The sequence below is a fragment of the Urocitellus parryii genome, unplaced genomic scaffold (genome assembly GCF_045843805.1).
Source record: "Urocitellus parryii isolate mUroPar1 unplaced genomic scaffold, mUroPar1.hap1 Scaffold_61, whole genome shotgun sequence".
NCBI lineage: Eukaryota > Metazoa > Chordata > Mammalia > Rodentia > Sciuridae > Urocitellus > Urocitellus parryii.
Window position 1 is genome coordinate 1,573,797 of NW_027554109.1, and position 14,147 is coordinate 1,587,943.

Here is a 14,147-nt window from a genome sequence, read left to right on the forward strand (position 1 = left end):
GGATTTCTAAAACCATTACATATTCATTACTTTTTTCAAAGTTAATGTCCCATGTTTTATTTTATAGATTTTGTCTATCAATTTTTATGCAGTTGGCACTTTTGGGGGGCTGAAAATAGCTGCTATCTTCTGTACAGTAATGTTACAGTTTTATACAAACTTCAGAAATATGACATTTGGAATAGTCTTTATGATACCTTTCCAAGTGTTCCATTTCACACAACAGCAAATACTCTGAATGCCTTTCCTCCTGGAGGATTCTGTAAACTGCAGAAATGAAAAAAATATTGATGTCATCTCTAAACATAATCCTTCTAATAAATCATGCTGTCTTATGACAGTTATATGAATCCAGATGATTAACTTTCTAAGGCCACTATAATTTGTAGCTATTGGAATGTGTGAGTGAGGATGACATAATTCTTTAAATTTTGGTTGTACGCTAGACTGAAAGTTCATTAAAGAAATTGAAGATGTGCAATCGGAGTAATAGTAGTCTCTAGAAAATGTCACAAAGTCTGTATCAAGTTTTCATATTTTATTTCCTTTGATTCTAATAAAACAGAGATAGGCACTCATCACTCCACTTTTTTGAGGTAATGCAGAGACTCAGTTTACAATTGATTTTTATAGACAAAAGTTAACTCCAAGTCAAAAAGATGTTTGATACTTAAGCAATATTGTGGAGTACTAGGTCAGTATCATTTCTGACAGAATTTAAATTATATTGCTATTGCATAGATTAATTCTTCATAACATCCACATTCTCAAGGAAAATATTAGCAGGAAAATTTAATGGTGAAGTCTGAAAACATTCAAAAATTTCTTCACCAAAATGGGAAAACACACACATACACACATACCACAAAGCATGCAGTGTCATTTTGGAGGTACTTTTAAAACAGAGTTAAAAGTAATGAGAACCATAAATTCTACTCTTTATTAAATTGTTTATTTTTTATTTGGCATCAATGATTAAACTACATTTTGCTTAAATTTCTAGAAATTAAAACATATTGATAAGATCATTAATCATTATTTCATCTTTCAACTAGGAGCTTTTAAAGTTTTTGCTTTTTTACATAGTTCTATTGGCTTAATAATTTTAAAAGATTTTAAAGGCAATAAATGATCAATACAATGAATGCTAAGAAAGAGATAAAGTGTAAGTGCTTTCATGTATTTCTTTATATATATATGTAATAAAAGGAAGAATTTTAGGAGTTCTTTTAATTTTTTTTAATATTTATTTTTTAGTTTTCAGCAGGCACAACATCTTTGTTTGTATGTGGTGCTGAGGATCGAACCTGGGCCGCCTGCATGCCAGGCGAGTGCGCTACTGCTTGAGCCACATCTCCAGCCCTGGAAGAGAATTTTAAAGTGAGAAAAATGATGCAGAAACCACAAATGTGCATACACACACAAAATATATGGATGGACACACATGCACCAAGTTTTTCACACAAGCAAATGCTCAAGTTCAAGGTTTATCTCTGAGCCCATAGCCTTAGTGTGGAGTCTGAGTTCAGGGATTATTAAGTTATGTGACCTTGGGCACGTCAATTATTTAACCAACTTGGAACAACAGTTAACATGTGTATACATCAGAGTTTACAGAACTGAATAGACATTATGGGGCTTTTGGTGAAGTTGAGAGAAAATACTTAGAGTATGGTAGTGCCTAGTGTCTGGAATATTCATATCAGATACTCCAAAATTATTATTCTCAATTTTGTTAGAATGCCATTTTATAGCTTCAAGATGAATTTAAGAAATATAAGCAGTGAATGGAATCATATCACTCAGGTTAGCTTATAATGGAAATATCAGATTCTACAGACTCAAGAATTCACTTTGCATATCATATCTGATTCTCGAGGCCAGGAGGCAAGTTATTGAGAAATCCCCCTCTCAATAATGGCCTCTTGATATGATCTCATCTGAATATAGATACTAAATGCAGATTTGTCTTTTTATGAGGCTGATACCCAGAAGGTTATGTGAAAGACAATCTAGATATCCTGCATGGCATATCCTGTGGTGTTCTTTAGAGTAACTAGTTGATATACGAATCCTCCATTGGTAATTTTGGAAATCCCAGGAAACATCTAAAAGTTAGGAATTTTATTCTGTGTCTATACAAATAAGTGGGACATAACATTACTTCCAAAGTACCAATAATTTCAAAAAATCATTGAGGGTTCATTTATCTTATTATTTATTAACACATGATAAGGTGAGCCACATGAATTTTTCTCAAATCCCCAAGTATATATAACACTAATGAGCTAAATACCATGAGAGGACCTGAAAGAGTTCGTTTACAACATACAAGGCATCCAAGTTCCAGTGCAAAAGAGAATTTGGTTCTAGGGAAAATCAGACTCATTATTTTTGTCAAATACTTTGTCAGATAACTGGATTAGAGAAATATTCAGTGCCTTGTTCATTGAGAAAGAATTAAGTATAAAACCTAATCTAGAAAATCCAAAAGAGGTTGAAAGAAATTTCCTAATTATAAGAGCAATTAACAAAAGAATGGTTCTGACTTGTAATCAGATTTTCATGTTGATTTTTATAAGCCTGCAGGAGACAGGCACCTCTGGTACTGCAGATTCTCCCACCCCTGGAAAACCAGTCGTTACACAAGTATGTAAAGGAAACACCCAAGCTGGGTCGCCTAATGAAATCATGTGCAAGTGGGTCTGCTGTGAAGCAACCATACATCACAAGGTAGGTACATGAAAACAATTGCACACACTACACATACACATACACACATGCTTGTTTTTACCTTTCTGAGAAGAAAAAGAAGCCGTGTAAGTCTTCCTTTTGTCCACAGGCATAACATCAACATAACCACCATGATTTCGAACCACTCCAGCATGTACTGCTGCTCCGCAGATACTGGACAGCTGAGGAGGCAAGGAGAAAACGCGCCACTATTAGGAAAGTACTGCGGAACTTGCACAGCCTATTCTTCTACTTCTGACATCTGTCTATGCAGCCATTTAGGAGTTCCTGGACAATGTTTGGCATATAAAGGAATGTTTCAAAAGGCACAAAGTCAAAGCCAATCCTGAGAAAGTCTGAAGGAAGATCTTGAGGGTGGCTTCCATGGTAACACCCTTCCACCATCTAATCTACAAACACTAGTGCTGTACAAAAAACAGGCTTTTATAGTCAAAGCAATAAAAAAGCAAGTTAGGTCCTTTTATCTCCTCAGGGTCCTATGTGTCATTATTAAATTTTACCCTTTGCTGATGCATACTGAAATCAGTCTGCTGAAATGTTCATAGGTTGGATTATCTGTGCCTCATTCATGTTCCCTTTTGACTTCCATATAACCTTAGTTTTATATCTCTATGGTCCATTTGCCAAAATATGGGCATATATTAAATGGGGATTTTTTTCCTATTACATAATAAAATTCTATGCAGAAATGTTTTGCCCTACAGAATAACACAAAGTGACCAGATTACAGATTACACTGTTATATTGTGTGCATTTACAAATATGTAGCAATGAATTCCACTATTATGTGTAATTATAATGCACTAATAAAAATATTTGTGACAAAAAAGAAAAAAATATAGCTTCTACTTAGATTTGCAACGGTTATTATTACTCTGGTTTGAAGCACCTGACATGAGTATTAGAAAAATGACTTTGTTTACAATGTACCAGTTACATAATCTGAATTTAATACAATTTCTATGAAGGAGAAAATTACTGTTTCAAGTCTAATACTTTCAAAATTTTTAAATGAATCCTAAAAGTCAAATAATTTCTTTTGGCCTATCACAGTCTTTCCTAGATTTTACTATTGGCTTTAAGCCAAATGTTCTACCAAAATTTGTCGATAGCTGAGTGTAGCCTAAGGAAATCCCATAACAGGAAATGCCTGAACTGTTTCAGTATAGAGCCACCCACCTCAAATCCCCATGGGTCTTTCCCAGTCTCATTGGCATGTTCTGTTCTTATCTCTCTGCACATGTGGGTGACTGAATATGCTTTTTTAAAGTTCACATAAGCGTGTATATCTTACATGACCTTGCTTTCTGGCTGTGCTCTGAACTCTGTGCCATCAGTCAGTATTTATTAGCTCAAAGAGCCTTCAGCCAGGCTGTTTAATCCTTCTCAGGCTTTTCCTATCTCACCAAAATACCACACATCTAAAACCTTGTGTCCAGACTCTAAGGAGGCATTTTATTGACCATATGAAAGGCCCACACTGAATTCATAATCGTATCCAAATACAGTTCATAACACATGGAAATAGAAACAGTTCTGTACACATATTTTTGCTCTTCTGTTAAAAGGGTAATATCAGCATTTTTCCCCCAAGGCAACAAAAGTGCTTAGATGATAACATTCACTAAATCCAAACACTTTTACTATGTTTTGAGACTATTGTTTAGCTTACAGCTCTGCAGTCAGCAGGCATTCCAGCTGAGTTCAAAAGTCAGAAGTTTTTTTTTTTTTCATATCCATACTTTGTAAGAATATATTATTTGAAAGAAATAAGAATTTTCTCCATGCATATAGTGGAATTTTGTAATGAATGTGAAATTAACAATCTGTAATAAACTACCAATAAAAATTCAAGGCAGTAAAATGTGCACGTTCTAACTCTACAGTGTAAAGTAGGAGAGGGCAGAGAGAAAGAGAAAGCCAGAGGGAGGCAATTTGGTTGACTAATGCTCATCTTTCCATATCAACCTTATTTAAAGGGATTATATATATTGTAGGAGCTGGGAACCCTGGAAATTATTGGTTTAATCTGACTCTGCACTCCCCATGTGACTGTAATTTTTATATTGCCAACTTACTCCCTAAAGAACCAAATAATGGGGCTGGAGATGTGGCTCAGCGGTAGCGCGCTCGCCTGGCATGCGTGTGGCCCGGGTTCGATCCTCAGCACCACATACCAACAAAGATGTTGTGTCCGCCGAGAACTAAAAAATAAATATTAAAAAAAATTCTCTCTCTCTCTCTCTCCTCTCTCACTCTCTCTTTAAAAAAAAAAAAAAGAACCAAATAATGATACATATTATCTACCCACTTTACTGAGATAGGAAGATAAAATGATATCAGGATACAAGATCTAACAAACTCTAATTCTAGAAAATGGTGGCTTCAAGGTATAGAATTGAATGGACAATTCTGAAAGACTTTTTTACAGGCATGACTAAAATTAAAAGTTCTGATGCTTAATGGGAAAATCGGAAGAAACAATGCTTCTGGAAGTCTCTGAAGAGTCCAGATAGACACATTCCTACACATTCATTAGTTGTTTTCAGCAAATATTTATGTGTAAGATATTTGCTTAGAGTCGGATGACACTGTGTGCTCTAGGTTCTGTCAGAGCAGGAACAAGCATAACTTGGCAGATATCAAAGAAGTGATGTAGAAATGATGGACAGCACAGCTGCTGCCCTTGAGGAACTCACAAACTAATAAGACAGACAGGGTAACCAACAGGATACCTAACAAAATAGGTAAAGTGGTAAAGGCAACACAATAGGAGATGAAAGCAGGATGAATTCATGATTGAATTAGGAGGGCCAGCAAGGTACCTCACAGAGAAAGTAGCAATAATTTGGAATATAAGAAACAGCCATGAATTTGACAGAAAAATTTCAAAAAGGGTGTATTTCAAAGAGATAAGAATATAAACACAAATGTGAGGGCTAGCAAATTCCAGGTATCTGTAGGAAATTTAAGCAGCTGACAGTAATAATGCAAATTGCAAATCTAAAGCTTGTAATGCTTACAATGGGAGAATAATTTCAAAGCTGAATTTGGGAATGTTTCAAAAGAGACAAGGTGGTAATATGCATATTTCAGGCTTCTTTACACAATCAGATTCTTGTAGTATTCTATTGAATAAGTACATTCTTACTTTGGATTGTGTAGAGGGGAGTGAGAGGAGGGGTGGGGGTGTTGGCAATGCAAAAGACAGTAGAATGAGATGGATACTATTATCCTATATACATGCATAACTACACTATTGGTGTGACCCTATACTCTGTACAGCCAGAAGAATGAAAAGTTGTGCTCCATTTGTGTACAATGTGTCAAAATGCATTCTACTATCATGTATAACTAATTAGAGCAAACTAAAAAATCAAAACAAGAAGATTCTTAAATTTGTTTTTGTAACTCTTTGGCTTAGAAATCTGTGATGGTTTCTACATGTCTACAGCATGAAATCTAAACTCATCAGCATGACTTTCAGCGTCTTCACCTATACATTCCCAGAGCAGATTCCTCTCTCTCTTTCAGACTAATTTGGCTGTGGCCTTTCTTAGCTCCAATTTTCAAGGTATGGCTACGAGCAACACATTTAATCCATGTATTTGTAGATATCATGCAAACCACCCAGAATGTTCCATAATCTCCTCTACCAACCAACACTTTAAACCTTGCTCAAAGTACATTTATCCATAAGGAAACCATCATAGTTAATATTCATTGTTCAACCCTCTTAAGTCATCTACTTACAGCATACATGCAATTAGTTTCCTTTTGCACTTTAGGGAATGATCTGATTTGTATTCTAAGCTACTTCTCAAATAGATCTTTTTAAATTTTTCAACTAAGTTTATTAAGGAATAATTTACATAGAATAAAATTTACCAATTCAACCTTTTCTAAAAAGGCATACAGTTCAGTGACTTTGTCAAACATATAGTCATGTAACCACTAGAATACTTTCTATGCATTTAGCAAATTCTATATGTTTAGCAAATCCGTAACCATCCAATTTATACTTCAGATGTGGATGAATTAAAAGGAAGAAAAAATAAAAATGCATTTTCCTTCCCAATAATGCCTCCAAGGTTATTCCTTTAAGTGCCTGATATAAAATACATGAAAAAGATATATGCTAGGGAGTGATATGGGCCAAATCATATTGTCATATTGTGTGTATGTAGGAATATGTAACAACAAATCCAATCGTTATGTATAACTATAATGCAATAACAAAAATTGTGGTGAAAAGACATACTGGAAAGATATAAATAACAACTTATGCAAAATAAACTATTTTACACTCATATTTGCACATGAATGTATTCATTTTTCAGTGATATTATTGAGTAACTGTTCCAAGAGTAAGTCTCTGGGTAAAGAAACTTTTCTTATTCTCTACATAAAGGCACATATATACATTTAAATACATGTATATATTTTTATATAAGCATGAATATTGAGATCTGTATTAATTAAGATACATCAGGGTAAATTTGAGATCCAATTACACGAGCATAATGTGGATTTGCCTGCATACAGTTACGAGGACAATATACTCTGAAAAAAAAACCAACATGTAATGTAAGTGGTTTACTTCAGTCATTCTTATTAATAAGAACATAGGCATTCATACACAGAACCAAACTCAACATTGTAAACCCTATTATTTTTTTCTCTCCTGAAGTAGGTCAATTGTACAAGCAGGCAATCGGCACAATTGCTTCTGTTTATTTTATCCACATCTAAGTTTCAGCACAAATGTGAGATCTTAAATTTAGTCAGGAAGACATTTAACTTGGGGATTCAAAGAAGAAGAAAATATCAAAAGCACCTCTATGCAGTGGGGAATCTGCTACTCACTGTGTCTGTAGAAAAATGTAGTCAACAGACAACTAGGAAAATCTGAGTCACTGTCATAACATCTCATAGTTCCTTTTCTGTTTACATATTTTGTCTTATATTCAATTCATGGCTTTAATTATCATTTACAAACACCTGATTTCCAAATTTGTATCTGCAGTTGGGACTTCTTTTATTCAAAAATTATAGTTGGGTGAGATGGCACAAGCCTATAATCCCAGAGGCTCAGTAGGCTGAGTCAAGTTCAATGCCAGCCTCAGCAAAAGCAAGGCTCTCTCTCTCTATATATATCTCCTGCCATTTATTCAACCCTCCTGTTAGTTTGAGGTCTAATTAATATCTCAAATTTATTTTGTATGAATAAAAATTCCTAATCTCTACTCCCCAAATCTATTTCTTTGTAGGATTCCCATCACAATACATGGTATTTTCATTATTATAGGAGTCTCAGCCAAAACCTTTATTCTACCCATGGTCCCTTTCTTTATCTCACACCTTACATTCAACCCAGCCATTTCTATTGGCTACACCTTAGGATATATCTAAGATCAGAGATCCCTAAGCATCTCAAGCTCAGTGACTCTGGATTCTATCATCTACTGTCAAATTGACCGCAACAGGCTCTCCAGGGATGATCTTGTTCATTACTGGTTCTCTCCAATCTATATCCATATGTATAAGTCCAAACACATCATTTCTCTGCTTCAAATACTCCAGGGGCTTTCCATTTCATTCAAAGAAATGACAAGATGCTTAGAATGTCCAATAAGCCCTGCATATTCAGTACACCATTAACTTTCTGAGCTAAACACTCCTCTTTTTCTTCCTCACTCTGCCCCAGTCATGATGGTTTGACATGATATTTCTTAAACACAATGTGATTCTGCCTTGGGACATTGGGACATAATCATATTCTTCTTTGCATAAAAAGTTCTTTCCCCAGATATCCTATTTCCTGTTATCTGACTGGATTAGTTCATGTAAAACAAATTTCCCAAAACTTTATTTAAATATAAAGTTCAATTATCAGTGTTTAATCAAAAATATTTTCAAATCTACTCCTAGAGTTCAAGAAACTGTCATATAGCACATTTTTAAAGATCAATTGCTCTTCTTAGTTTATTCTCTCCCCTATCTCATGTACACACATGCACATGCATGCAAGCATACATGCCAACACATATTCATGCACTAAAAGGAAATATAAACCAACATTGGAAAAACTACAATTAAGTTTTACATATTAAATGAGATTCTCAATATAACAACTACATGAAAATCACTGGTGGATGGTGGTATCAATGATTTTCAAAATTTTCATTGAAACTACCTTAACCAATTAAGCAGCTCTTCCTCAGGATAGCTTTTAAAAATAGCTCTAGTTCTTATTTCTAAAATATGCATAACACTGTATACTTTTGACTGTACATATTTCATATTTAAATATCTAAACCAGAACTATTTAAACAATAAGAAATAAATAAATCTGAGTGTTTTATAACTTTGAATTTAAAAACTGACTATTATAAAAGACAGTGTTGCGGGGCACAATGGCACATGCCTGCAATCCCTGTAGCTGTAGGGCTGAGCCAGACTCAGTAACTTATAGAGGCCCTAAGCAACTCAGTGAGACCCTGTCTCTAAGTAAAATATAAAATAGAGCTGGGGATATGGCTCAGTGGTGGAGTGCCCCTAAGCTCAAAGCTGGTAGCCCCATCTCGTTTTAAAGAACGAAGGGTGTCCCATAGACTGGAAAATGAGCTGACTATATTTGGGAACTGTTGGACATTCACTGCCCTCCCACTGGTTGTAAAACTACCTGCTATGCCCTTAAAGTCATGCTGTGTGAACTCTACCTTACTTATATTTAACACTTGGTTTACAGAAGGCCAAGGTCAATAGCTTTGAGGTGAGTTAATATCTACTTAGTTAATTTCAGGTAAAAGCAGAAAAGACAGGGCAATTTTTTTGCTTATATCCTATATCTATTTTTAACATCTCATTACATTCTACAGAGAAGGTAGGCAGTGATCTAGTAAACATTCCATTATCTATATTTTGCCTGTAAGCCTTGAATTAAAATGCTAACACATTTTAATGACACTTTTACATCTTAAGTATTCAATAACTTTAAAGACGTAATTATTTATAGATAAATGTAAAGCAGGATAAGATTTCTAGTAATACAAATGTGTGTGCACACACGCGTGCATACACACACACACACACACAAATTCTACAGTTTATTTTAGGTTATTCTGTATCTATGAAACCTCCCAAGGACATGACTATGCAAGCAGTCCTTCATATCCTTCATTAGCTACTTTATTTATATTATCCTTGCCATTGTTCTCCAGGATATACCCTTAAGTGAAATAAAACTCTAAGGCAGATACATCAATAATATAGTTCCCTAAAAGTTATAAACTATTATATCAGTTATACAATTATGACCTAATTTATGAGCTATTAAAAATTTTACATGAGAAAAGATAATCTTGGTTTCACTATTCAATAAAACAAAAAGTTAAAAAGTGTATAAGGAGGTACTTTCCAAACTACGTAAGGTAAAAATCATGTATAAATTATTAACTCTATGGTTTTATTATTTGGTGAAAACATAATAAAATTAAAATTTAAAAATTTATATCATTTTCCTTTTTTGGATGCTTCCCTTCCTGGAATAAGACAAGAAGTAGGAAACTCATTAATTAATATTTTACTTGAATGATTTTTCTCTATGGGAAAAATATTTTTATACATACTGTGAGAGAGACAGAATTACCATTTGTTGAGTATTTACTAAAGAAAGACTTTATAGTCTATGCTTCATGGAGATTATGCTTATTATTTATTCCTACTCATTTAGCTGCATGGGCCCTAGAATAGTACTGGCATATGGTGAATAATAAATATTTATAAATGTGGAATTTTGATGCTAAAATTCATCAACTTCACCTATCAATATATCTCTACTTCTCCCTATAAACATGTAATCTGTAAATACAGGACTAGTCTGAAAAAAATCCTGCAAAATTTTCTAAAATTACATAATGACTTAATCAAATCAGTAGGCTTTGTAATAGCATAACTGGTGAAGCTCTAGAAACAGAAGATTATTTTATTATAACAAATTTTTAACATAGCCAGGCAACAAGTAGCACATGCCTATAATCTCACTGGATTGGGAGGTTAACGCAGGAGGATCATGAGTTCAAAGCCATCCTCAGCAAAATTGAGGTGCTCAGCAACTCAGTAGGACCCTGTCTCTAAATAAAATATAAAATAAGGCTGGGGATGTGGCTCAGTGGTCAAGTGCCCCTGAGTTCAACCTCCAGTACCCCAAAAAATAAAAATATTAAAAAAAATGTTTAACATATAATTCATTTGTGGTCAGATGGTGAAAAAGTATACAAAGAATTTCATACAGTAAGGGATCCTCAAAGTATTCCATCCATTTTGCAATCTGCTGACTTTAATAAAACACATACGCTGAAGAATCCAGAAGTCTCAAATCAGTATGCACCAAGTTAGCTGACCAAAAACATTACAACAGTATTCTTGCATTAGAGTAGAAATAAAAGGATTTAGTGTTCAAAAGGAAACAGGTTAGATATTCCTGTGCGAAAGAATTGATACCTTAAATCACATCAATAATTGAGAATCTTCCTTCTGACAGATGAAGTATTTGCTTTCCTGTATCAACAACATAGTCTTCTGTTACTTTGTCAACAACAAGCTCATTCTTTAACTGAGATATTACTTCAGTTTTAAAAGGGTTTTCCTAAGTAAATAAATTTTACCATATAATTAGATTCCTTAATTTTTTTGGCGGGGGGGGGGGAGAAGGGGGAGTTAGCAGGAATTGAACTCAGGAATGCTTGACCACTGAGCCACATTCCCCAGCCCTATTTTGTATTTTATTTAGAGATAGAGTCTCACTGAGTTGCTTAGGGCCTCACTTTTGCTGAGGCTAGATTTGAACTCATGATCGTCCTACCTCAACCTCTGTCATCAAACTACCATTATTTCTCTAAATCTCATTATGAGTTTGGGAAGTAGCATGTCTATGATTAAGACAGTATGTGTAGTCACATAGTTTACTTTTCTTCAGTGTTGATGATGGCTTGTGGATGTACTGTTCCTCTAATAGTGTTCATCTTAGCTTGGTTCAGAAAAGTGAAGACTTTTTCTTCATTATTTTATAGTAGATAAATTTCATTATAATTTTTAAGAACATATTAAAAACTAAAAGAAAAGCAGACATAGGCCTTTTGACTTATGAGTTGCAATTAGATTAATCTAATTTAGAAACTGAATAGCAATGCTAAAACTACATCATTTCAGTGTCTGTGGAGGAACATTTTATAGAAAGAATGTTTTTGTATCTCAAAATTCATATGCTGAAGTCCAAACCCCATTGTGACTTTGTGATAGGACCTTTATGAAGGGAATTAAGGTTACAACATGACATAAGGGAGGGCCCCTTACCAAATATAAGAATTAGTGACCTTCTAAGAAGAGATACAAGGGAGTAAGCCCTTTCTCCAGCCACCATGTGAGGACACAAAATACATTATGCTACCTGACAGCTAGGAAGAGTCCCAATAAGTAACCAAATTATACGGCAACTTGATTTTGGACATCCCAAACCTCTAGAACTGTGAGGAAAACATTTTTGTTGTTTATACCATCTGGTCTATGGCATTTTATTATAGTAGCCCAAGCAGACTGATAAAGAACTCTTTTGTAGCAAATATGAACATACAAATCACATGTACCATCCTTGTTGCTAAAGAATAGCAGTAAGTACTCTGGAATTTGGAGAAGACATACTAGGAGGGCCAGGAGTGTGTGAAGTTTGTGAAGTCCTATCACTTTTTACTGCTTAGCAGTTCAAGATCATATGTATATGATCTTTTTTTTTAGTCAATAAATTCCACTATAATTTGAATCCTAGAGACATAGAATTTCATGTAAAAACAGACTAAAGCCATACACACACACACACACACACACACACACACACAAACACAAACATACATATGCACATATACATACACACATAAGAAAATTTAGAAAACATTACCTTGGGCAATGTGAAGCAGGCTTATGAAATGGAAAGAGCTGTTCCACAGTAGTTTCACAAGTCACGGCCTGAACTGAAGAATAAAAGCACAAAAAAAAAAAGTGACTCTGTTAGAAATGAAAACTCAACACACAGTAATAAGGAAATGAAATTTAAAAAAAAAAAGTCTCACCTGTTACTTTAGAGACTGTGAAGGAATTAGCAGACTGATATTTGCTAAAGATAAAAAGACAGTAATATCAATCATTTGCTTTTAGGCATCATCATAAGTGTAACTGCTAGGGCCTTTCAGATCCATGCACACTGTATTTTTAAAATCTTTTTCATTAAAATGTAAGAAGAGATATAAGTATACCTATGTAAGTAGAGATATAAGAATACATCACCTAGGCTAAATCCATACTAGCTTCACTTCTTAACATTAGAGGGTGGTTTCTTTTCATTATTAATCTCAAAAATAGATAAAAACACAAACAATGAACATACTATCTACACATTGGTTTCATATCAAAATTAAAATTCTCAAATACTAATTCCCAGTTTCCATGGAATCCACAGAGATAAACACAAGACAATGTTGTACAAAGCCTACAAATAATATGTCCCTTAAAGGAGTATGCATTAATCAATTTTTATTTATCCTCATATCTAGTGAAGTGTCTACAGCACATGAATGAATCTCGCCTCATTATATGAATTATTAAAAATAGGAATATAAAGTTAGGTACACCATTGTATGTCAAAATTTTAATTGCTTATGCATGTCCAGATTTTGAGATAAATACCTGTTACAGAAGGTAAAGATTTTTGTGATGGTATGTGTGTGTATGTCTGTGGGTGTGTGTGAAAATATATATATATTTGGTACTGAGGATTGAACTCAAGGCCACTCGGCCACTGAGTCACATCCCCAGCCCTATTTTGTATTTTATTTAAAGGCAGGGTCTCACTGAGTTGCTTAGCTCCTCACTTTTGCTGAGGCTGGCTTTGAACTCAAGATCTTCCTGCCTCAGCCTCCCAAGTTGCTGGGATTACAGGTGCACCACCACACCCAGCCATGTGATGGTATTTTTAGCATGGATATGATGTGTTCACCCTCTGAACATGTTAGCTCAGTATTGAAGGTGCAAATCTTAACAATATTTTATTTCAGTTTCAAATTTAATATTTAATATTTATCATCTGCAATGTGACATCCCTCCCAATAACATTATTTGAGTCACAAAGTATATATAACCTATCAAATGTAGTACACTTAATATTTCAAGAGAATTTCTACAATAGACAAGCAAAACTTAAACTTAAGAGAAAATATAAATGTTCTTTAATACAATATGCAGAGCTTGGCTTAATAAAGATAATAACTAGTAATTATTTATTGATGTAATTTATAAAATTTTGCTGAATGAATTAGCTAATAAATATTTCTACAAATATA

At 34.1% G+C, this 14,147-nt stretch overlaps 1 protein-coding gene across 1 annotated transcript in view; it reads right to left on the bottom strand.

Moving 5' to 3' along the window:
• Nucleotides 1-215: 215 nt before the first annotated feature.
• The window catches only part of LOC144252857 (cysteine-rich secretory protein LCCL domain-containing 1-like), a 42,455-nt gene continuing 28,523 nt past the window's right edge, over nucleotides 216-14,147 (bottom strand). The window contains 5 exon segments of the mRNA XM_077794936.1: nucleotides 216-267; nucleotides 2,779-2,915; nucleotides 7,242-7,317; nucleotides 12,710-12,782; nucleotides 12,882-12,925. Coding sequence (XP_077651062.1) covers nucleotides 216-267; nucleotides 2,779-2,915; nucleotides 7,242-7,317; nucleotides 12,710-12,782; nucleotides 12,882-12,925 — 382 coding nt within the window.